The following is a 25,649-nucleotide window of genomic DNA, read 5'->3' on the forward strand; positions in this document are numbered from 1 at the left end:
AAAGTAGTGCTTTGAGCTCCTTCACCTCGGCTGACACGTCGGGTCTTTTTCATATCGAAACTCAAATCAACACTTAACATGAATGTTAAGAGAACTTCAGCAGCTGTGAGTGTTTCCACAGCACATCAGCACATCCTACAAACACAAACACGTTGTTTTAAGACACTGTGAGCTATTAATATGGAAACACGCGAGCATTAGCAAAGTTGCATGTAAGAATTCTGACACTGCTTCAGTTTGTTGCATTTTTAAAAAACGATTTTTATTCTCTTTCCTTTTAATTCCAGCACTTTTTCTTGTAGCCACGTTTAATTTGCACTGCCTTTCATTTCACAAAAAAGCCGCCTGTTGTCTTTGTAAAGTGTTTTCTGACTCCTGTGTGAAAAGCACTTTTTAATTTTTTTCTTTTTGCATTTTCCTGAAAAACAACCAAAAAAAAAAACTTTTGTAGTTTTCTGATTTGCTTTTAAGTCAGTGAATTGACTTAATTGACAGACGTTTTTAAAGTGATTTGTGCAAATTCCTGCAAATTGCTTCTTTTGCTCAGTTTCCAATTATATCTTCAAACGAGAAGAGAAAATTCAAAGTGAAATTTTATTGTAAGTTGTGTGAACAAATATATTGATCTCGATGGAAAAAACATTTTTCATCAATAATTGCTGAAATTATGCCGGCTTTTTATTTGATAGATAAAAATGGTTTGAATTATAATAAGAAATATTCTCTGATATTTGATATACACAATTATACAACAATTATTCACATGTTGAATGACAGGTAATCAGAGAAACCTTTGGACCTGTGTGTGTGTGTGTGTGTGTGTGTGTGTCCACCTGTGTGTATGAGCATCATGTTGTATTTCTGAGGCGGAAAATAAAAGCTGTGAGGAAGAATGACAGCAGAGAGGAAGGAGGTACTCACAGACAGAAGCAAGGACAAAGCTCCTCACCTGCTCTGCGTGTGTGTTTGATGAAATAATAAATATATAAAGGAAGAATATTAAATCCTCCTCGTCGCCCGCTGCTGTCATCCTCTGATATTTCTCTACGGTGCCACGCTGACAGATAACGATCACATTACTTCTCCCATTCGACTTTGTTTCATAACCTCTGCGACTCGAACAAACTGTATGTTTGATTATTTTATTTCGCCCCCTTTTATTCTGCTTACCTTTCCCTTTATTCTTTTCTTTCTCTGGTCGAACCTCTGCTTAAGCCCCCGCCTGCCAGCCCTCCACCCTCACAGGGAGAGCAGTTTGCTGACACAAGAGTCAAAAAAGGCCCTGAGCAATCCTACAATCCCTCAGCGACAGGAGGAGCCAATAATTGTTGTCTGCTTAAGAGGGAGAGGTGAGGAATTTCAAGAGCTGCCAGGGTGGCACACTGTCAAACACACACACACACACACACACAGTCAGGACGTGCTTTTCTTTTTCAGATCAGCACATTTTCCTGATCGTCATCACTCACGACTAAGATGCGTCACATTACTAGAAATGTTGGTGGTTTTCAAACAATCTCAGTTTCAGCACGAATGCCTGCATGTTTTTGTGATTAATGTATTTACATAATTCCTTTGATAACATTTTTAATATCTCTTGATATTAATTAATCTCCAGCTCACCACGGAGGTAAAAAGCAGTGTAAGATAATCCTGTCAGATTTAAATGTTATCAGACACTAGAAATAACCCTTCTTTTGCTCTGCTGGCTCTGAGTGACATTGCAATTTCCTAAATCTGATTATTCTTCTGGTCATGATTTTATCTTTACAAAGAGATCAATTTAAGCCGAGTATGGGGGACAAAAAATCATCTAAAGGAACAGTTCACCACAAAAGTACAGTTTAGGTGATATCAGCTTTAGAGACTTTGTCTTCAACGCAATTAAACAAAATTTCCTTTGATTTTCACAAAAAATCCTAAAGAAATTTGACACAGCAGTAATGTATTTTCTTACGAAACAAAGAAAGAAACACAAAGCTTGCTGTGATTAGACGTAAACAGGAGAGAGCTGTTTCCTCTCTCCTGTTTACGTCTGTCACCCAGGCTGCTAGCTAACAAGCCGGCTCGGCTGAGGAGAGCTCCACTAATGTTTGCATCCTGCTACTACTGTGACCTTGTTGTCATGAGGAGCTTCACGAGCTCCTCTGCAGAGCGATACAGCTGGCAGCTGTCGTTCAGTAAAAAAAAAGCAGAAAAGACACTTCCACAGTGCAGATCAGCAAAACTGTGCAACTGACAGCAAACGCAATCTAAACAACATTTGATGTTGCTGTGAACGCTCCCTTTAAAATTATGGACATACATTACCGTGGCAAAAAATGTAATTAAATAAAATCCATCAATATTTAAGTCTTTTTTTATGTTATTTCTTTATCTTTCATTTTTCTAATATACATATTTGAATTTCCTTTCATACGATGTCTGTATGCTACCATAAATAACCGGTTGCAAATCCACATTTCTGTGTTTTAAATTGGATAATCATTTAATAATGAGACACAAATATGAAATAAATCCATGAAGGGATTTATAAAGTGTAAAAAATTTAATTATTAATGTTGTTAAACTAAAGTGTTTAATTTTTTTTCCATCTACAGACAGACAGAAAGATCAGTTGATGGATATTAAAACTGCACAGATTATCGAGTGTAATAAATTGGACAAAGTTTACAAAGCGATATTTCAGGTGTGATTCTGTTTTTACTGTTTCCTCTCTGACAATGAAACTTTTTCTTTTTCACAAATGAAACTAACGTAGGTTATACACTGCTGAGTCTGTAAAGAAGAAAGAGTTTCATTTTTAGTGGCTTTAGCATTTTAAAAAAGAAAAAAAAATGTGGCTACAATTCGGAGGAAAATTCCAAAAAATAATCTCTGTGCGGAGTTTGGTGGTGTCGATGCTCCACTGTGGGAAACGAAGGCTGGAGCAACATGAAAGATATTCAAAGTTATAAAAACAGCAATTATTCAAATGTGTTTCAGTGAATTCTTAGAGAGCACGTCAGGAAAATCTTTAAAAACTTAATTTAATCTGGAATGGCAAATAAAGAACATTATTGTTGTTGCACATTTTAATGATGTTTTGGGGATATGTGAGGAGGACAGATAAGGAAAAAGGCATCAACACAATATCACAAAAAAAGTGATAATGTATGAATATGCATCACATTAATTATTAAATTATTAAACCTGTCTTCTCTACACGTTCGACTTTACGTCGTTGCAGCTGGAACAATAAATCACCTGAAAGTATGAGAGGTACAGCGGAGTTCTCGGAGTAGGAGGACGCGTTGTGGTCCACTGACTGAGCAGAGCTAATACACATCTGTGAGTACGAACCCTCCCCTTTGCTCTATCTCTCTTGTTCTCCCACTTTCCCTTTGTATGTGTGTGTGTGTGTGTGTGTGTGTGTCAGGGTTGGATGGCCCGACTGAGCTGAGTAGATGTGACCAGACTAAGTGTGTGTGTCTCATATCAGTGTGTCCTTGATCGCTCTCACTGTATGGGGCACTTTAGCCCATTCTTCACTGGCACCGGGAGGCATGCCTCTCCACACACACGCAGACACACACAGCATCCACCTGCACACATGCATGCATGTACAGCTACACCCACACACACTCAGTGTTTTGATGTAAACGCAAGTAGACGAGGGGTCCAGTCAACCGCTCCGCCTCCGCGTCTCTCCCCCTACCCTCCTCTCTTTTTCCCTTCGTCTTTCATTGCCTCCCTCCCTGTGACATCTTTAACGGCATGTCACGCAACCCTGTGCTCATGCACACGCGCACACCATGTCGTGCTCTCTGCCAAAGCGCTGCATCTTTGTCTGGGGAGAGCCACTTAAGCACGCTCATATACGCACATATTCAAACACAGTCATGTCTGATTTTTTTTCCCCTTCTGCACACACACACACACACACACACACACAAGCAACTTAAGCCATCTTCCTTTCACCATCTCGTGCCCTCCCTCCTCTCTGGGTCTCGTCTGGTCTCGTGTGTGCGTGACTGTGGCTGGCTGTGGTGAGGGCAAATTAGCACAGCGACCCAGTTTGGTACCAGAAGAGTCAAGACATCAGCGGAAGATACACTGAAAACTCTCCCTTCCCACTGCAAAAACTCACTTTGTGCTCTGACACAAAAAATAGAGAGTATAAAGGAGCACCTCCAGCTGAGGATTATCACAAAGTAAAAGAATTCTATTTTCTCTTCCTTTTCATGTTATTTCCTCCCTTTAAAAGATCCTATCTCCACAACCTCAGACAAAGTACAGCAGTGTGTTACATTACAAATGTGGTTCCATAAACAAAACATGAACTCACCGTGGGTTTTCCCTCCACCCCTTTCCTCTGCTTTCTTTACCGGGCTCTGTTTTGCATTTCTCTGCTGCTGCTAATTGCCTGCAACTAATTATAGAAGGTCTGTATGTGGCCCTCTGAACCGGACACACGCTCACTCACGCACACGTGTGCGCACACACACCGTTTCCTATGCTTTCAAACACATTTTGACAAGTAGCTCTCACTGTGTCGGAGTGAGAGGGGGGGTTTGCCGCTGGCCTCAGACACAACATAGATTTGTGGGTGTGTGGATGAGTGCGCGTAGATGATGGGAGGAGGAAGGCTAAAAGGAGGGGGATGCTAGCAAACCGGTGTTGCGTGTCTCGTTCGGCTCGTTTAGCTGACAAACTGCTTTTAGCGTTTAATTATCCAGCGCTGTATGATTAATAGATTTTAATTACTGTAACCCAATTGCAACCTGAAATATGCACAGGTCTCTGAATGAGGTCAGCCTATCAAATCCCTGGCGAGGGAAAATCAAAAAGGACAAAACAAACTGAGTGTGAGGGCAAACAATAGCAGATCAAAAATCTCACTTGGTTTTTTTTTCATCAGCGAACGAAAGAAGAAAAGCGAGCTCGGGCAGACAGGCGGCTGTTTTCATCAGTATTTACCTCCTTGAGGAAAATGTTAGACCTCTGAAAGGCTTTTGACCAGACCTTGAACTTTTTCGTTTCATTTAAAATTTTCTTTACATGATCTGCAGCCGGAGCTTCAAAGAGACTTTTTGATTCGTTAGAAAGGTTAGAACCTTTCCACATTCGTGCGTTGCTTCTAAGGCGTTTTGCATTCTGCACACACGCTGCTGCTGCTGCTGCTCCGAGGAAATGTTCATATAGCTAATTTACTGTGCAACTGCAATGCGTGCACAATCATTTTCCTAATCAGAAGACTGAATAGCACTGATAATTTAAAACGCGATCTGAAATCTATTAGTAGATACTTTGTAACTGAAGCTGCCTTTTACACAATCACTTTGTCTCCATAGCATTGCCAACGTTGAGCCCAAACAGCACTTATGCAGTTTAGTGTTGACGACCTTGAAGTAGGATTTGTCCAAGCTGACGGGAAACTAGTGACAATTCCAGTTAAATGAGGCAGTGCACGATGAGTTGCTGGTTTATCAGACACAAGTGCCAGCTCCAGGTCTGACAAATGAGGCCAAAAACTGCAGTGCTTCTGATGACTCCAAAAGAAAGTCACTTCCCATAGATTCCCAAGTTACTTTTGATCATTACAAGCATATTTACACCCTATAGTTTTTACATTCATACAAACTGTAGATTAAAGTTTTCTAACAGCTCATCCATAAGGGTTAAAGTTTTGAAATGAGCTCAGCATAAAAGGTGTCAGAGTACGGTGAACATGCAATCAGAGCATGAAAGAAAGTAACAGCAGCGAGTAGAGTGAGATTTTACTCAATTCTTCATTGGCTCATGTGTAGTAGATATATTGGATAATAGTTACAATGTATAGTTCTAAACTTCATATCCCATAATAACAATGGTTAATATGTAATAAACTGTCAGGTTGCTACATTTCAGTTAACTATCATTTACTGTACACAATCACTAGAAAAATTCTTAATGGTAACCATTAATATTTGTGCTTGCTCTAGTGTTTATGAAACTATGTAAATAGTTAATAAACTGGAATGAATTTGATAAAATTGTAAAGGATACGTATAATACCTTTAATATATGTACAACAATTAAAGAGCGTAGTCTAAGTAGGCAGGTAGGGTGGGGTGCAGTCGTGGTGGTCTGGGTAGCTCACTGGCTTTTTTTCTTTAAGCTGACGAAGTTTAGTTCAAATTACATTCTTTGATAATGAAACTTTGAATAGAAATTGCATAAAAAGTAATGCACTCATGTCCTGTATGCTAATTAATCTTTAGTTTAACAACAAAACTTGAAGCAAAGTCGTTTTCCATTAAAATCACATACCACAAATTCAGACGTACAGATTAAACTGGTCAGTTGTGACACAGTGCAATAGGATGTAACGTTTAAGATAACTTGTAAATGTGTGCATAACATGCAATGTGTTTGCTTTTGCACTTTCAGAGCATTGATTATTACTCAAGACACCCAAACACTAGATGTGAACCTGTTCTTCTCCTGCTGACATCACGTGTGCAAGCACGAGAAATAAAAGTCGAATAAAAAGCAAAACACCTGGAAACCAGCAGCAAAGTAAAAACCACGAGCTGATGGCAAACTGCCATGTTTTATAACCCACTTCATCAGGTTTAAGTGCACAGCCCCTGCTGAGCAACAGTTCACCTCTCTCTGATTAACTTTGTTCACCTCCAGCTCTCTCTGGAGAGTTAACAGTGTGGGTCACCCTCATCTCGCCGTCCACCATCTCATCCTAACGCAACAATTTCCCTCGAATACTCTCTCTGTTTTTGAGCATTCTGTGGTCTGTTAAATGGATTTCCAGTTTTTGTTCATGAACAATAGCAAAGGTTTTAAGTTGACAGTTTTTTTTATGGAAGTACAAAAAATATACTTCTCACTAGAGGTGGGAATCACCATACATCCCACGATACAATATTATCACAATACTTAACGCACGATACGATATTATTGCGATTTTTAAAAAAATATTTTGCAATATTCAGATTCTGTACATAAAGGTAAACTTTATCAATATTCATTTTATCTAATATCAAAGTCTCACACTCAGTCTTTCTCTCATTTCAGTTTTATTGTTGACAAACTGAACGGTTTGTATTACAGTCTAGTCCAACTTAACTGAATCAACCATCTGGTACAATTATAGCTATTCTGAACTATGCAGTTTATGAAAACTATGCAGCCCCTTCAGCAACTGAAGAATTTGAAAGTAAATTAAAACAAAATATAATTTTACATTAAATAAAAAAGTTTTAAACTTAATTAAAATAAAACATGTCTTAAATGAAAATAAGTAAACTGTCATGTTTATTGCTGCCAAAAAAAAGTTAAACACATTTGGACAGTGAAGGAATGTCAGGATTCTTGCTCAGAAAAAGGATCAACATGCTCTGAAGTCAGAGCACAAAAACCTTTTTGTAACAAAATATCGATTTCTGCTGTCCCTGTATCGATACATTATTAGCAAACAAAATATCACGATGCTACACAGTATCGATTTTTTCCCCCACCCCTACTTCTTACCATGGATACTATGGCTGCACAGTTAAATAGATCTCTTTGTAAAGTACTTCCTTAATGGTTCCCACAGTCGGCACATGTCATGAAGGCTGACCTATAACTGAAACCTTGAACGCATGTTAACCTTCCCTAGGTCGCTGTTTAAGATTGGGGTTAGGGTTCGGTTCAAATCTCTCCCTTTATACCCAGAGAGAAACTGTGCAGCCAAAATTCATGTCAGAAATCATATTTCAACTCTAACATCTTCCAGGTTTGAAAACTTGCCAGTTTATCACGAGGTAAAATGCAGCATAACAGAACCTTCCAGGTACAGTTATCTGTGCCTCATGAGGCAGGCTGTCTACTAATTGGAAAGTTGGTGGTTTGATCCCTGGGTTCCACATGTTGAAGTATCCTCAGGCCAAATACTGAACCCTAAGTTACCCCGGAGTGGGTTCACTGGAGTTCACTGGAGTGTGAGTCTGTGTGTGCATGTATGAATGTGTGTGTGAATGGTTGAATGAGACTTGTGACTTGTGAAAGTGCTTTGAGTCCTCAGATAGAGTAAAGCAGTTCTACATAAGCAGCAGGCCATTAACCATTTATCTAAGGTTAGGGTTGAGTTTTTAGCTTTTGCTAAATTGGAAACTATCAGATCAATTTGGCAAATAGACTTTTTTTTTTAAAAGAAAATATAAAAAGTGTCTGATGCCCTTCACTCAGAATGGTCATTTTCTTTGTTCCCTTATTTTCAAAACATGAAAAACGAATAAAATGTTTTAAAAATGACACACTATGATTGCTCAGAGCAGCAGCTTTGCCTCCACTGCAAAGCTCCAAATATAAATACTACCAAACCAAAAGTGCAAACACACCATGCACCATAAAGACTTATCGTCAGTGGACTCATTGCAAACTTACCTATGCAGGAGTCCCTGTGCTCCTCAAATCCAGCCGAGCACACGCACCTCCCGATGGGCACCAGCCATTCCCCCTCTGCACTGCAGTACATTTTGGGTGTGTCCCTCTCCTCAGCGTGATCCACACACTGACCTCTGACCTCTACCAGAGATGATGAGTCAGCCCCCGTGACCACGTCAGTGAACACAGCCAGGTTACGGTTCACGCCCACACAGCGTTTGTAGTACACCCTCACCGAGGTGAGGGCAATGCAGGCGCCGATGTCCTGGAAGGCCAAGTAAAAGCCCCGCCTATTGAGAGGGCCCACACCGCGCACCTGTGAGAAGACAGGAAAATAATTTTTCTTAAAATGCAGGAATGCTCTTAATTTTGCAGGAACTTACCTGTGCACAATTTAAAGCCCAAAGTGTACACGAGCATGCATGTAGTAACTTTCTAGAGTTTAGAAAGTTGTTTTATTTATTTATTTATTTCATGAAACATAAACAGTGGTTGATACAGAGGTTTCTTAACAAAACAGGTGGAACAGTATGAATGCAGCTGTAATTTAATCTCTGGACCGGTGTTTGGTGCTTTGCTTTGGCAGCAGTCATTAATCAACTGCTCCGCTTCCGACCACAATGAGGAAACAGATGATTTTACATTTTTATATGCTTGTTTTTCATAAGATATCACATCACAGTTGACTATTGTTAACACCAAGGAGCTAATTTACAACATTATTTTAAAAGTTTGCAGCAAAAGCATCTAAAAATAGGCAAAAACCTTGTTCTTACTAGTAGACAGATAGAAGACTGGCCACCCACTCTGAAACAAGCTGGGGTGGCACCTTTCCCTTCAAAGCCACACGTTAACTTTTTTTTTTTAGATTGGTTGCTTCTCACAAACATAAGGTTTGTACAACATGTGGCTGTGCTCACAGCTTAATGCCTGAGATGACAGGTTTTTTTCTTCTCGTAAAGGAGACACAATAAATAAGAAATATTTTGTTATTTATATATTATTCATCTCACAGAGAGAAGTACAGTGGTATAAAGAAAGCACCTATTTTCAGTGTGTAAACTCTCAATGGATAAATGTTTTCTTATCCCCCCCAATTCTTGTACATATCTGCGGTTGCTGCTATAGGACAAACGACAAATGAAGCCCAGCATGATTCAGTGAAGCTCACTTATGTCCAGTGACAGTGGTACTGAGGTAAGTTGTTGAGGATATCCTGAACTCTTCTGTCAGTAAGCACTGCTGCTAGGAGGAGTTAGTGAACCTTTCTTTGAAATGACAGTGTTGGGGAATAACGGAGTACATGTTACTGGCGTTACGTATTTAAAAAACATGACACAAAACATGTTCTTTTTCTCATACTAAATATATATATATATATATATATGTCTTAATTAATGTTAATCTTGGTGGCATCAGTTACACAATGGACCTTGAGCCAGCACAACCGAGCCAGCAGTGCACGGGCACGAATGCATTTCTTACTTGAAAATTCTGACACCACTTCATATTTCACTAGCCGGGCCCACGTCCTCATTTTAGGTTTGACAGCATTTTAGTAGGTAAAAGTGAATGCTTTGACATGAATTGAGCTACGGTTTGGGGAAGGCCTCGAAGGGGACTGCCGATGGCTCCCAGGCCTGGCAGATCCCCATGCAGGAAATAGAAATGAAGAAGTTAAAGAATTGAGAACAAGGACGGAGGGAGGGTGGGGCATGTAAACGAGAATGAACAGCTTTCAGAACTGGGGGAACCTATATAGATGACAACTGGAAGGTGAGTGTTTGGAGGCGTGGTCCTGCTCCTGAAATTCCGATAGATAATCTCCAATTAAAGAAGAAAGGGACGGGCGAAATCTGACTGTACAACCAAGCTGCTCTCAAAGTCAAAAGACTCCACCTCAAACCTAAAGAAACATCTGGAAGTAAGTTCTTTTTTAAAAACTAACATTAGCCTACTGCAGCTACCTTGTTTTAGTTGTGGTAGCTATCTGGGTTATGTGCCACTTCAGTATCTTCGATGTATTATTGCTGTGTGATTTATTTCTATTACTGAAGGGTACTCACCACCGAGCTAACGCTGTTAGCTGACGTTAGCTGAGGTTAGTTCTGTAGTGGAATGCTGCTGGAAATGGATAGAACATTGGTGTACTCGGACACTTAGTCAAATTCTTATAATGCGAGAATATAATCACATTGTTTATCGTAGAGAAAGTGAGATTTTTAGGTCCCAGCTTTGCCTGGCATAGCTAATTGGCTGGCATAGCGTTAGCTTATAACCAGCTGTTGTTGTTTAGCTGGCTCACTGTCGGCTGTCCAGAGACAGGAGGGGTGCATGTCTAATAAACTGAAAGAGCCATTGATTATAAGCTATACTACATATGTGGCTGGTCTCTAGCTACAGACATAAAACAAGGTGGATGGCGCCATGTTTGGCGATGGCGATGTCCATCTCAGCCACTGTATTCAATATGGCGGGGAAACATGGCAGCCTCCACAAACCTGCACTCGCTCTTGATTATTTTTAATGGATTAATTCTACATTCATGAGAACGCATTAGCGTCAATTTTCATTTTTTCTATTAAGCAACCTCAAAGCTGACTTATTGTACCTTTAAAAGGGACATGTCTAAATGCTGAAAAACCATCACTGCAGTAGCTTTGTTTGCACACCTAATTGATGAATTAAATAGGCATTTCACCATCAAACAAACTCATCAAGCTTCTGATGCATCAACACTGTTTTGCTAATTAGTCAGCTAATTATGAGTTTTGCTGCTCTTTCCAGGTTATCAGGGGGCGGCTTCTGTAGCTTTTTCTTGTAAGAATTAAACATATGCTGTGCAATCATGAATCAGCATTTGTCATGAGGCAAAAATTATCATTTCCCTGTGTGCTACTCCTCCCCACTTAAACATAGATGCACATTAAGTGATCAAGTGAATGAACTCCTCACCTTACACAAGTCTAGGATGGTTCATAGAGGGGATCGGGCGTTTGCGGTTGTAGCGCCGAAAATGTGGAACAATCTACCTCTCCACATTAGAAAGGCCCCAACTGTCACTCTTTTTAAATCCCATCTTAAAACATATTTTTTCACTTTGGCTTTCGATACTGCATGAGAGTTACCAATTCTTTTTATCCTAATTTTCTTTTAATTTTCTTACCTGTTGTTGATGTTAATGTCATTATTTAATTATTACTTTGTACAGTCAACCCTGTGTTGTTATTAAATGTGCTGTATAAATAAATAAATAAAATAAAAATATATAAAATTACTTCTTTGGATTCATTTGTGAAAGTCACAGATTCTCTACAATATATATCATTAAGTATAATTATTATAATGTAATTCATTTATTTTTTTTAATGATCTAGTAACAATATTATTGGCCACAATAATATTTGTAAAAATAAAAATTAATGTCTACATGAAAAAAGAAACTGAATTTAAATACAATAATTAAATATTTCTTTTAACCTTTTTCCTGCTGCATGGTGAGAAAACCTGAAACAAGGCAAAAATTCAGCTTTAAATTTCTAAATCTAAGATATAAAAAGACTACAGTTCCTGTTGTGGAACCTCATACACACTCCACTGTTGTGAATCCTAACCTCAGTCATGAAAATGACATGTTTACACCCAGATAGAAAAAAACATTTGGGCCTGTTATAAGCTTCACTGTCATATAACATTTATAGCTAAAGCTCTTTCTGATAGCTAACTTTGAGGCTAAGTCACACCACACTACTGGCTCTCTCAGCTGTGTTAATGTGGTTGTTATATGGCCTTCCATGAGATTCAGAAAAGGCTTCAGTATTGCTGAGTAACATTCTGTTTGTATTAGTACAATTAGAACACTGCATTGCATTTATACAATGGTTTCATGAAGCTTGCTAACCCAGCTTGCTAGCTTTAGCTGATAACTAAGTAAATGTCCTAATACTGATTGTTCTGCTTCCAAACAGAGTTAGGTATCAATAATAGTGTAGTACTACTATCCTATATCAAATTTGAAGCTGTTGTCAATATCAAATCACAACTGAAAACACTGAGCCAAGTGCTGCTATTTGTTTTCTCTCACAGCTGTGCAGACGCGAGCTCAAAACAGTTTGAGTGACGTGACTGGAAGAAGCTCTCCTGTGGATGTGGATGCTTCCAACTTGTGTTGAACTTGTGTGGAGCTGTGCATGCTAACTTACAATCCAACGTGAGATTTTGCTTTGAAAGCCTGGTGTTAGGTTTTGTAATGTTGATTGTCATTTATGCTTAGAAATATCTACTTATATATGCTTAGAGTTTTATAATTAGTTTTAGATTGGTAGAGGTGTTTAATTAATTGTGTAGTGATAGGATGTGTGATCTTTAGCAGGCTGCAAAGGCTTGGTGTGCATTCCAGAGTGTTCTGGAATGCACACCTACATCCTGGGAGCATGGGAAGAGGTCGTACCTTGTTTTATTGTTTTATGGTAGGATAAACGTGGCTATATCTGTTTTAGGCTAAGTGCTTTTTGTTTAGATGAACTGCTGGACTTTCCAGACCAGTAGGTTTAGGGAAGTCATTTATGGGGTCACACTCTGACCACACACACACACACACACACACAGGCAAGGTACTCTTTGTTTGTATGTAGACGTCGTATGTTAATGAACCTATGCATATTCATGTAACCTCAATAAAAGAGCAGTGTTACGGGGGAGCGGACGAGAGCAACTGGGGTCAAGCGAAGGAACGGCGTTTGTCCGGTTCTCTCCCGAGCACAAGAAACATGAAGAACTTTGCCTACTTCGTGTCTTGCTTTGCTGTGTAATTATATTGTCTTCAACGTTCCAGCGAATAGGTTCAAGCTACAAACCTATCACCTGGACTGACATTCACCTGTAGTATTGCTGAGTTACTCGTACCTCTGTGTTGAGTTTGAGCCGTCTGACTCCCAGGTCCACCCCTGTGAAGCTCTCGTCAGCAGCGATGGTGTCGATCTTAATGAACTGGTTCTCCCGTATGGCTGAGCCCACCGCTCTGTCAGACTCGTAGTAGTACAGGTTGAAGGTTTCCTGCAGGACAATTATGGTGTCATAAGTACTGCACGCTTGTTCATCATATTAAAAAATCAGAGGTATGTTGGAACCATATCTCCATGCTTTGCAAAAGCCAAAATACTGATGTAAGGCTCACATAGTCTGTCATTTTCCCTCCCAAAGGTGGCATTTGGAAACAATTTCTACAAATAATGTAGTCTTTTCAGTTCCTCTAAAATTTGTTATTGTCCCTCCCAATGTAAGATGCTATCACCACCACAGTGATTCAAAAATGTTGTTCTTATCTTGTTCTATTACCAGTCCAAAAGTCAGGTTAAGGACTCATGTACATAAACAAGTTAGTCTTGCTAGCATTGGAGCACTTTTGTTGATAAATAACTAAGATTTAATAAGTAAAATTTGACTATCAGTGTTTATTTTATTAGCATCATTTTGAGTAAACTACACAATAGTCCCATTGTTACTTCTGGTTAGCTTCCTAGCTATGGCAAAGCTTTCATAAGTCTATATTTAGGTCATTCAATGAAGTAACAACACAGCCTCAGAGCTGCAGCTGGTTCTCATTTTCTCAGGTTTCGGATGGTCATAATTAGTGTTGTGATGAAAAATGCTTTAATTTTAGCACATACGACAGACCACCAGATGGCAAATGTTTGATACCATTACTCTGAGTTGACATAATACTCAGAATAATGAGCATACTCGATACAGTGAACACAAGTTACTCTGTGTGCATTTTCTTTGCCAGCTTTAGTCAACAAATGTTGGACTTCACCCACCCACCCCCTCCCCCCTTTCCTTCCAGTCTGTCTGTTACCTTGCAGGTGCCCAGTACTCCAGGCATGCTGTTACAGTCTCTCAGGGTGAACTTGACCTCGATGTAGATCCTCCTGGCTCCTTCCCGAGGGAGCCAGCCTGTCACCAGCCAATTGTTCTGGCTCGGGCTCATCACGTTACAGACCTGATTCAGAGGAAGATCTGTTGTCATTTCACAGCTTCTATTTGGGACATGTACATAGAAGTCATTTGCCTTAACATTAGATTAGAATAAAATAAATAAATAAATAAATAAGAATATTTCCACATAAGAATTTTGAATGGGGAATAAAAAATGATTGTTTTTATTGCTAGCTCTGGCAATTTTCTAATTTAATTTGTTATTGTTAATTAATATTTAAGAGCAAATAATTAGGATTTAAGTAAGCAAATTGTTTAAATTTTTCATTTTAATAAGTAAACTCTAAAGTAAAGTGTTTATAAACTACACAAATGTCACACATATATTTGCATTTTGTTATTCTTTTCTCAATTTGAATTAATTTCATGAGCTGGGACCACGTCCGTCCGGCCCCACTACACCATTCAGGTAAGACTTTCAGAAAAAACTGTGATGTGAGTTGAACGATGGAGAAAAATAAACAAAAAAAAAAAAAATAGTCCCTATATTATTTAAAATATTATTTAACAACATCAAGAAGTCCAGGACTGGTCACTTAACACCAGACCTTTTGATGTAAAACATCTCAGCATCTACAGTTACGGCTGCAACAGTTTGGCTCAAAGTGACTGTTCCTGCAGTCATGATGGGATTGCTCAGGTTTAGCCAGTATAAAGAAGTCAACTCAGAAAAAATAATTATATCAATATCTTTGTCGAATAAATGATTGTATAAGCTGATTTCTCTTATTGTTCGAGTATAATAGCTTTATCTATGGGAACTGTTTTATAAACAATAAAGTGTCCAACTATGTCAGGACATGGAATATCAGCCCTACTGATATACTTTCCTAGGATTTCATTGGATGTTTTTGTGAGTTATAGACTAGTCGATGAATGAAGACAAATACATGTCAAAGTTCCATCTGTCACAATCATTCAGGTGCAGACTGAAAACTTACAGATAAGTTAAAAATGTTCAACTTTGGTACATAATGAGGAATTGTAATTTCTGCAGTATTAGTAGTGCACCATCTATATAACCTAATAAAATAAAGAACTGATTTATGATTAATTAATTCACAGTTTGTGTTTTAATATCAAACTTAATTTAGATGGAAAAATCCCGGTTTCCCCAGGATCAAGATGAAGTTCTTATAACAGTAAATCCTAACACACTCAGCCCCACAGTACAATACGAACATTACACACCTGGTATGTGTGGATAGGACTGAAGTACTCGTCCATCTCATTAATGGCATCCCACTGTGGAAAGAGAGCGCACGACAGAGAAGCAAACATTCTCAGGTTAGTCAGACGTTCCTGCATTTCTCAGATTCATCGTTTCTATTTCCCACATGATCGTGCATTCTTTTGTGATCATTAGTTTTGACATCAAATAAAACACGAGGCGACTGCCGTCACAGAGGCGGCAGTCAAGCAGCAGATGCGTCATGTACTGTATATGAATCTCAGAGAATGTGAAGAGCAAGGTCTCAGTTTCCAGATGATTGGTGGTGATTTCAAACCTCATTATCTTGTGCGTGTGTTGGAGTGACAAATGTTTGCCAGTCAGAAAAAAACTGACCTTCTCATTCTTTTTCTCCGAAAAGCATCTTTTTTCTCGTTTTTAATCTGTTAAACTTAAGAGCTTAAACATGCTGATTCATTCCACCTGATCGTGCTGGTGCACGATACACACATGCAATCACAAGATCTACATTTCAGCATTGTTGGAATTCACTTTACGGAATTCCGATGGGGAGCATTTCCTTTAATGTAATCCACCTCATGTACATGCATGTGATCTGATTTACACTGTTTACTGAATACCGTTAGTGGGTAATTAAAGCATTACAGGAGGAATAGTAAGTGCAATGCTTTGGTATTTCCAAAAGTGTTTATGTGTGTTACACTTCCTTGCATCTACATTCAGGCTTAGATAGAAAGTCAATCACAGGAAGCCCCTTTCACTCCTTTCCTGTATGGTGGAGGCAGATATACAGTACCTGTCAGCTGAACTTCTAAATTCGTCTATCTACAGATACCCAGAAAATGTTCAGATTTTATGAAGTACAATAAACAGGAATATTAAGTTCAAAATCATGTATTTAAATGCACCATTGGGCACTGTTCTGCATCTTTCCAAGAAGAGGCCTCTGCCTTACTAAACATACCGCTCAGACTATTTTTGTATTCACAAGCACAACAAATGTAAACGAGGCATTTTAATTAGCATCCATTTGCATTTCATTTCACATGTAGATATGCCTGAAACTGTATAGCTGGCTGACACATAACTGTCAAATCCCAAATCGTTAGTCAAATTAGTCAATGTGAGGGTCTAGAATCAGATTTCAGTGTAGGGTGACAGTAGTGAAAGTCTAATTCACCTGACTTTATAATAATGATGAGTGTACATGTAAAATACACTTTACAACAGCGGTCCCCAACCTTTTTTGCGCCACGGACCGGTTTATGCCCGACAATATTTTCAAGGACCGGCCTTTAAGGTGTTGCGGATAAATACAACAAAATAAAACTAGTACCGGTACCGAAAAAAAGAAGATTTATTCATAACACACGTGTTATGAATAAATCTTCTTTTTTTTCGGAAAACCGAGTTAACGATAAAAACGATAACAAAATAATGCTGAAAACCGATAAAAACCCTGAAAACTATACATTTCACGCCTGAGCCTCAACTCTCGCGGCCCGGTACCAAACGACTCACGGACCGGTACCGGTCTGAGGCCCGGGGGTTGGGGACCGCTACTTTACAATACTTCATAAGCAGCTAAAGAGAACAGAGACACCCAAAGCACATATAGTCACTTCTCGACATCCATCCTGTAGCGACAAGTTCATAGTTAGGGTTAGATTTACATTTACCCCCAATATGGAATATTTAAATTGTGGCTTACCAAAAGGGAACTCTTATAAAAAGTAGGACTGTAAGACCAATGTAACATTTAGTTACATTTTTAAATTTTACAGGTGGCTGTAGCTCAGGAGGTAGCGCAGGTCATCTACTGATTGGAAGGTTGCTGGATCGATCCCTAGCTCCTTCAGTCTGTATGCCAAGTATCCGTAGGCAAGGTACTAACCCCAAATAAGAGTCTAAATGTGTATGAATGAATTAGGAAGTACTAAGAAGCTTAAAAGATGTGCTTGTGTGATTGGATATATGTGGCATGTTGAGTACTCCAGAAGAGTAGAAGAGTGCTCAGCCTGTTCACCATTTAGTCTCTGCATTTTAGCATGTATCTAAAATGCAACCCAACTCTCACTCTGTTGGATCTTAAAAGCTGAATATCCAGGTGCAAACCTGTGTTTCCATGGAGGGAACATAGGCTTGCACTTTCACACCTGTTGAGCATCAACTCATTATGCTGTGTATTTAAGGGCCAACTGTGGCAGTCGTTCGCTGCCAGTTCATTATGTCCACTCAGTATCTTTATCTGTCTTCTATTTCCTTGCCTGAAGTCGGATCCAAATCCATTGGAAAATCAGCCTCAAGGAGTCGAGAGTTCACAGCCAATCACAAGCTTTTGTCGGTCTCACAGCCAGATACTCTCTGTGGATTCCTGCCATTCACCTGCCCACTGACTCACCATCGACACTCTGCTGCTCACCTTGGATCTTCCCAGAACCCCGTTCCAAGGAACGTTCTCCTGCACTAACAAGTAAGACCACAACTTGTCCACTCATTTTATTTTGGTAATTCTCTGACTGAGACCAACTTTATCTAATACTCTCTTTCTCCTTTTCTACAGATACTGCCCCAGTACTCCCTACTGCCTGTCACTGAACTCTCTTCATTTGTAAGTAAACATTATAAAACTCTCAATTGTAGTCACAGTCTGCTCTTTGGGTACAAAAAAAGTTCAAATCATGATAGAAAAATGACTCCGGAGATGGCAGTTTCAGTCTTTCTGTGACACAATGACTCATCCGGACATGACTATCTCAGAAATCTAAAATAGCCTCCGACTGACATTTATGGTTCCAAGATGGTGAATACAATTGGGTTCCACTGATGGCCCAGTTTGTGACATGTCAAAGATTATTGCATTATATGTGAACTGTATTAATTGCATGAAATAAATGTTATCATATCATGGAAAAGTCATTTAAGATAAACACATGTGAAGTTCAATGTACATGTAAGCACTTATTACAATCTAGTCTAGACTGAGTAAACTGCTGTATAGAAGGACTTTATATATTCTTCCTACTTATAGTTTTCTCTGTATGTGCAAATCCACTTGCTCAGAAACATCATACACGAAGATGAGAGAGGGTAAATATCATCCTTCTCAGCTCCTCTAATAGTAATAAAAGCATCCCCAGACTTTTATTGAGGAAGTGGGGATATTCTGTCAACTGGTTTATTCATGGTAACATGGAGACTCAATTGTGAGATGTCAAAACTTCATGCAAATAACCAGAACTGTAGGGGAATGTGATTTTGAGAGCAGCTTTCTTCCTTTTTCATGCTTTTGTTGAAAAAATATTTTTGCATGTTACATAAAGCAAATAGATGTCCTTATAAAGGGTGAATTGTTCACAAGGGTGATTTGTATGGAATGAAATGGGTAATTTTATAAATAAGAAATCAGTTTAATTGTAACTTTTATGTGAGATCTGCCATTTAACACTAGCCAAACTGATGATTAACTATGTAAACTCCCCATGGCATAGATATCCATAATAACTACCATTGGAAAACACAAACAATATCAAAGACAGAAAACGATCTTCTAAACTAAAGGAACAATTGGTGCCATAAAGCAGTGCTTTATGGAACATTACTTAACGAATGAACACCACATTTGCAAAAGATATTTTGCAGCTGGAGCCTATCCCAAGACAGCTGGGATGTTGCAGCTTTGATGAAGATGTCGTACAGCTCTTTCTAACATGTATGTCCAAAACCTCCCATATGTCTTTCTTGTTTTTTAGGTTGAGATGTGGCCCCCAGTCTACCCTTGCTATGATGGCAGACTGGAGAAAACTCCCCTCCATGGCTGACTGCAGTGACCATACCCTCTGAAGAGACAAGTGGACCCACTTTATCCCACCAAATGCACAATTACACATTATTACAGAGCCACTGTCATTATAACAGAACCAGGTCACTAGTGTTCAGTGATGGTGTGACTGCTAATGGTATGATAAATTTTGAAGTGTACAGGGCTGTGCTCTCTGCTCTTATTCAGATGAATGCTGAAAAATGCAACCCTGAATGGACAGCACGTCACAGTACAAATAGATAATAATCGAAAGCGTACTGCAAAAGCAACCCAAGAGTTTCTCAAGGCAAAGAGAATGGAGATTCTTCAATGGCCAAGTCGGTCACCTGAACTGAACCCAACGAGGCATGCTTTTTAGTTTACTGAAGAGAAGACAGAAGGGAGAGAGACCCACAAACAAGCTGCAGCCAAAAGTGGCTGCAGTGACTCGATCTGCACAGAAGCAGTGTTGGGAAGGTTACTTTTAAAATGTATTCCATTACAGATTACAGTATACATGCCCCGAAATGTATTCTGTAAAGTATTCCGTTATGTTACTCAATGAGAGTAACGTATTCTGAATACTTTGGATTACTTAATATATTATCATGCTGTTTACTACTACATGAATGTACTATTGCTGCGATTTATTACTGTTACTGAAGGTCCGCGGCTCCGAACCGTAGTAAAGGGACCTCTGGCTAATACGGTGGGTTCTGTGTCGGGCTCTTAGCTGAAAAATAGCTTTACTTTGTTGTCTGGGTCAACTTTGCTAGCAAGAGACAGAGAGAGGCGTTGAAAGGCTGCTCCAACAGAACTTATTGTTTTTGGAGGAAAACACGAACACGGTGTACAGTCGAGTCTTAATAGCTTACTTACAACTGGGCTCGTCAGGCTCTCTTCTTGGCTGCAGTGGTTATTATTATATTTACATGCTTCCAGCTCCCGTTTTTGCTCGATGACAGCTCGTACTTTTCCTTTTTCTCCCTCCCTCGCTCACAGACAAATAACGTGTATGGCAGTCCATTCTCCCTGCAGCACGGACTACACTGCCTATGATGCTACATTCTTTAGAGCTATACCTGTAGCATTCTGCCTATTAGCTTAGCACAACAACAAAAAAAAGCTGCTCTCTCACCCAGGAAACACAGAGAGAGAGAGAGCGTCACCCTGTAACCATGGCAACCGTAACGCTGCCACCTGGAACAACAGAACGTAGCTGTCAAACAAAACCCAAACAGGCCTGACCCGCCACAATACGAAACAGGGAAGTACCGCCGTGTAATCCATTTATTTCAACAAAGTAACTGTATTCTAAATACCACCTTTTTAAACGGTAACTGTAACGGAATACAGTTACTCATATTTTGTATTTTAAATACGTAACGGCGGTACATGTATTCCGTTACTCCCCAACACTGCACAGAAGCAATAAAAAACCAAAACAACAACAAAATGTGATTGTGCATTGGCTCTGACTATACGTTGCCCAACTGGCACCCATATTTCCTACACTACTTCCTGGGTAAAAATCATACCAGTTCACACTGTAATTGCACACGACACTTTGAGACAAATTTTGAGTGTAGCTGTCAAACTCAGCAGCTATTGCAAACTTCTTTGTTTTGCTAACAAATATATACTTTTTAATCTTCATGCCACATCAGCATCAACAGGAAGTATTTACTTGTCATTTGTTATCCTGCCCCTAACCTGTGAAACCTTTTGCATACAACGTTACTATCAAAGAATTTTAACTAAACTATGTGAGAAATATTTGTAGCTTTTTAAATCTTTATTTTGTTGCAAACTTTGAAAGTGTTTTATTACATGGTGACCACTGACATTAATGTTCACTCAGGTAACGCTTCTAAATAACTACTCAAACAAATGCCCAAAGGCGTCTCATGAATGTGCAACTATGCATCAAAACACTGATGGGTGGGTGCTGCGTACTGAAACGTAATGACTTCCTCCTTCACCAAGAGAATAGAAACTCTTCCGATGAGCTGTTGTGGGCATACGTCAGAGGTAAAGTTGATACGTTTGAATCGTCATCACGATGTCACAGAAACTCAGGACTGATCATTCCTGAGTATCACAAGCTTGAGCGAAGCCAATTTGTATGCGTGTTTGAATTAAGTAATGCATGTGTGTTTAACCCCCGGGTTATCCATGATCCTCCTGGGCTGAGAATCCTTGCGCAAGTGGCGAAGTAATTGAAAGGGAAATCGTTGACCCCAGGAAGCTCGGGGCCGACCCCCAGCTGAACCTCAGATAAGACGTCTGGGTTTTCCGTAGAAGCCCTTCAACTTCTTTCCTCATCCTGAACTCACTCTGTGCCCTCCCTCCTTTCCCCAGATTCCTCAACACATGCCCCCCCCCCCCCCCCCCCCACCACCACTAGATAATTAAGATGTAGAAAGCCTCAACCAACCTCACCCTTCCCTGCCATCCTCATCCTCTCATCTTTATCAGCTAAATTGAAACTGTCCTTGAACTTGTAAAGACCCCAGCTAATTAGCGGGGTGTATACCTCTCTATCTCCCTCATTATTCCCGTCTTGCCATCACTGTGCTCTCAACCTTTTTTTTTTTGGTTACACTTTTCTTGGGAAATCTCAGAGTTTAGCTCCTGGTAATTTTCTTCTAGCGTAAAAAAACACAGCAGCTGACGGCAGACTGTCAGGAGGTTGGGAGCGGTTCGGCAAGCAGGGAGGGAACAAGATTGAACCAGATTGCTTGTACTTTAGTTTTGAGAATAATGGAAATCTTTGCAGCTCTTCCTCAGCAAACAGACAGGGAAAAGAAGAAGTGAAAGATTCAGCGGGGCATGTTTATCTTTCTGAGAGCACGATAAGGGAGTTTTCTATCACCCCAACAACAGAAATGCAGTGCTTCACAGAGCGGCCAGCTGACAGTGTGGTGTAGGTGCGCGTGGTATTGTGTGTGTCAGACAGAGTGAGAACGAGTGTGAAGTACAACAGAGACACAAAATGCAGCAGAGAACAAAATTAATTGGCTGTAAATCACACATCTGTTTCCTGCCTTTCAGATCATCAGATCTCTCATCAGGAGGAAGCAAATGTGACAGACGGAGAGTAAAAAGCCACTCGTATTTTCTGAGGTTTTAGGTCAAAGTACTTCTGGACTGCAGCGTGCATCAAAATGAAAAATGTGGCAAAATTCCTCTCCAATATGGTTTGCTTTATTTTATAAATCCAGACAATGTAATATTTAAAGTGCCATGCCACGGTTTGACCGGATTTTCTTAAAGCACATTTTTTAATAATAATAATGGATTGGATTTATATAGCGCTTTTCAAGGCACTTTACAATGCCACTATTCATTCACTCTCACATTCACACACTGGTGGAGGCAGCTACGGTTGTAGCCACAGCTGCCCTGGGACAGACTGACAGGAGTGAGGCTGCCATATCGCACCATCGGCCCCTCTGGCCAACTCCAGTAGGCGGTAGGTGAAGTGTCTTGCCAAGGACACAACGACCAGGACAGAGAGCCCAGGGATCGAACCACCAGCCTTCCGGTTACAGATACGCTTCCCAACCCCCTGAGCCACGGTCGCCCCACATCACATTTTAACCCACATCAAAATAAACATGACCATCCTCCACATCGATAACTGGGGTTAAAAGGCAAAACTGCTCAGGTTTGTTTAAGTGATAAAGATTTTAAAAAACTATTTCTCTCATCTGCGGAAAGACAAATTTCCATTTTCTGAACCAAATTTTCAGTGTCCTGAAACCATTTATTAAATAAGTCAATTTTTAGATAAGCCTTGAATAAATTTCACCTGTTAAGACACTGAAATATTTAATGTTTTTATAGAACTTTAAACCCATTCTCACTCATGCAAAACATTTTTTTCCTTGAGTTTTATTCACTTGAGTTGCATAGTGTTAATCACACTTGGTGCCAATGATTCAATGAAAGCCAGGTCAGCACTGGCTGCAGGGGTGAAGATTAATAATTGCAATTGTAAGAGGCTGAAGACGGGAAGGAAGGAAGAAAGAAAAAACCCAGTGACAGTTCTTTGAGATGAAACTGAGCTACTGCAGTAGAGCATGTTTTTATTCATGGGTTGACAGCCCATTACTTTAAGGTCTGTGAATTTTATCTAATGGGTTAAAGCTTTGCCAAAAGAGTAGCCAATTCAATAAATTAGCTCGGTGGTGGTGACGATTTGATCCAGAGAATATAAGTTGGCACTGCGACAAATCAGAAAAAGTGTAAGTTAACTGAGGAATGAATCTGCAAATGGGGGGAATCCATAGAGGTGCAGGGAGGACATGTGTGGTGGAGTGGTCTAAAGTTTTTCATGAGTAGAGATTTGGACATTAATCCCATTTTTATGGCCGAAAAAAGAACTAAATACAAACAGCGTCCAGGACAGAAAGAACTGGACTGTAGCCTCAGGTTTATACTGTTAACTGGTAACTATGAGACAATGTGTTTGATATCATTTAATGGAATAACAATAAAGAAATGTAACCAACAGTGCAAGTAATTACTTTTTCTGGTGAGTAATGTGTTGTATTATTTAGAGAAAAGTAATGAGTAATGTGTAATCCATTACTTTTCTTGAGTAACTATACCAACACTGATAAACAGTTTGATACAACAGTAAACAGAAGAAGCGATAAGACAGAGTGCTTGATAAACCACCGACTGTCTGCACCTCAGTCCACCGATCTCCAAAACATGCCCTGAAAGGACAGATAACATGACTGATACATCACTTCTTCATTAGGAAAAATAACAAGCAAAGACAAATTGATAAAAAAAAATCCAGGCTGGTGATAACTTCTCCTTATTTATCTCTGATTGTGTTTCCAATCAGGATGTCATGGGGTCACGCAGTCAAACAGCTCAGCCTCTGCTAACTCTGCGGCAATTATTTCTTCCCTGATCCACATTCTTTGATTCATCTAATTCTTTACACTCCCTTTCTCTCTTTAATCTCAATTTCTTTTGTTTGTCTCCGTCCATTTACTGTTTCCAAAGAAGCTGCCGTCTGAGTGGCCGGGAGATCAGAGAAGCTGTTGTTAAGCAGAATAAAAGCGTTTGTTAAAGCAGTCGTTTCTAAGCTGCCGTCTACATCTTGCGGGTCTATTCTCACAGAAGTTGGACGTCCTGTACCATGAAATCGATATCAGTCTATTCATAATGTGTGATATGAAAGAGAATGGATGCTGAAAAAGATAACAGAGAGAATCAAAGGCTGACTCACAGATATGTAGAGAGGAAAGGAGTTGAAAGGAGGGGTTATCGTGTGCTCGTGACTGTAGCATAAACACACATGCTGTCGCAGGGAGTCTGCTGTGCTGATGAATAATACGTCCTGCTCAGTTTCATCTCATACAAGTTTCCAACCAAGTATGCTCCAGGCTTCAGACCACACAAGCAAACAAAGTGTTGTTGAACTGATCAACTTCTTAATGAAAAATAAAAATAAGACTGAGGCAAAAATGACACAAGTTCTGTTTCTCACTGTAACCTATCAGTATGTCCCCTCCTTTTGTCCTTATTTGTATTTTCCTCCAAGCCCATGCTTATTTACATAGACCTCCATCCATGTGGTTACAATGAAATAACCTCAGATGCCCTGTTCACTAGGGGTGGGGGAAAAAATCGATACTGTGTAGTATCGTGATATTTTGTTTGCTAATAATGTATCAATACAGGGACAGCAGAAATTGACATTTTGTTACAAATTTTTTCGTGGACTGGAACATGCTCTGACTTCTTTGATCCTTTTTCTGAGCAAGAATCCTGACATTCCTTCACTGTCCAAATGTGTTTAACTTTTTTTTTGGCAGCAATAAACATGACAGTTTACTTATTTTAATTTAAGACATGTTTTATTTTAATTAAGTTTAAAACTTTTTTATTTAATGTAAAATTATATTTTGTTTTAATTTACTTTCAAATTCTTCAGTTGCTGAAGGGGCTGCATAGTTTTCATAAACTGCATAGTTCAGAATAGCTATAATTGTACCAGATGGTTGCGTTCAGTTAAGTTGGACTAGACTGTAATACAAACCGTTCAGTTTGTCAACAATAAAACTGAAATGAGAGAAAGACTGAGTGTGAGACTTTGATATTAGATAAAATGAATATTGATAAAGTTTACCTTTATGTACAGAATCTGAATATCGCAAAATATTTTAAAAAAATTGCAATAATATCGTATCGTGCGTTAAGTAATGTGATAATATCGTATCGTGAGTT

The 25,649-nt window shown here is 39.4% G+C and overlaps 1 protein-coding gene across 2 annotated transcripts in view; it reads right to left on the bottom strand.

The window, feature by feature from the left end:
- epha8 (eph receptor A8) overlaps positions 1-25,649 on the bottom strand; it is a 144,394-nt gene that overhangs the window by 60,523 nt on the left and 58,222 nt on the right. For both annotated transcript variants that reach the window (XM_006800191.2, XM_006800190.2), the window contains exons 3-6: positions 15,595-15,648; positions 14,264-14,407; positions 13,312-13,461; positions 8,407-8,722 (exon numbers count right to left, since the gene is read on the bottom strand). In XM_006800191.2, coding sequence (XP_006800254.1) covers positions 8,407-8,722; positions 13,312-13,461; positions 14,264-14,407; positions 15,595-15,648 — 664 coding nt within the window. The remainder of the gene's footprint in view (positions 1-8,406; positions 8,723-13,311; positions 13,462-14,263; positions 14,408-15,594; positions 15,649-25,649) is intronic.

This window comes from Neolamprologus brichardi, chromosome 5, assembly GCF_056152115.1.
Source record: "Neolamprologus brichardi isolate AB-2024 chromosome 5, ASM5615211v1, whole genome shotgun sequence".
NCBI classification, from domain to species: Eukaryota; Metazoa; Chordata; class Actinopteri; order Cichliformes; family Cichlidae; genus Neolamprologus; species Neolamprologus brichardi.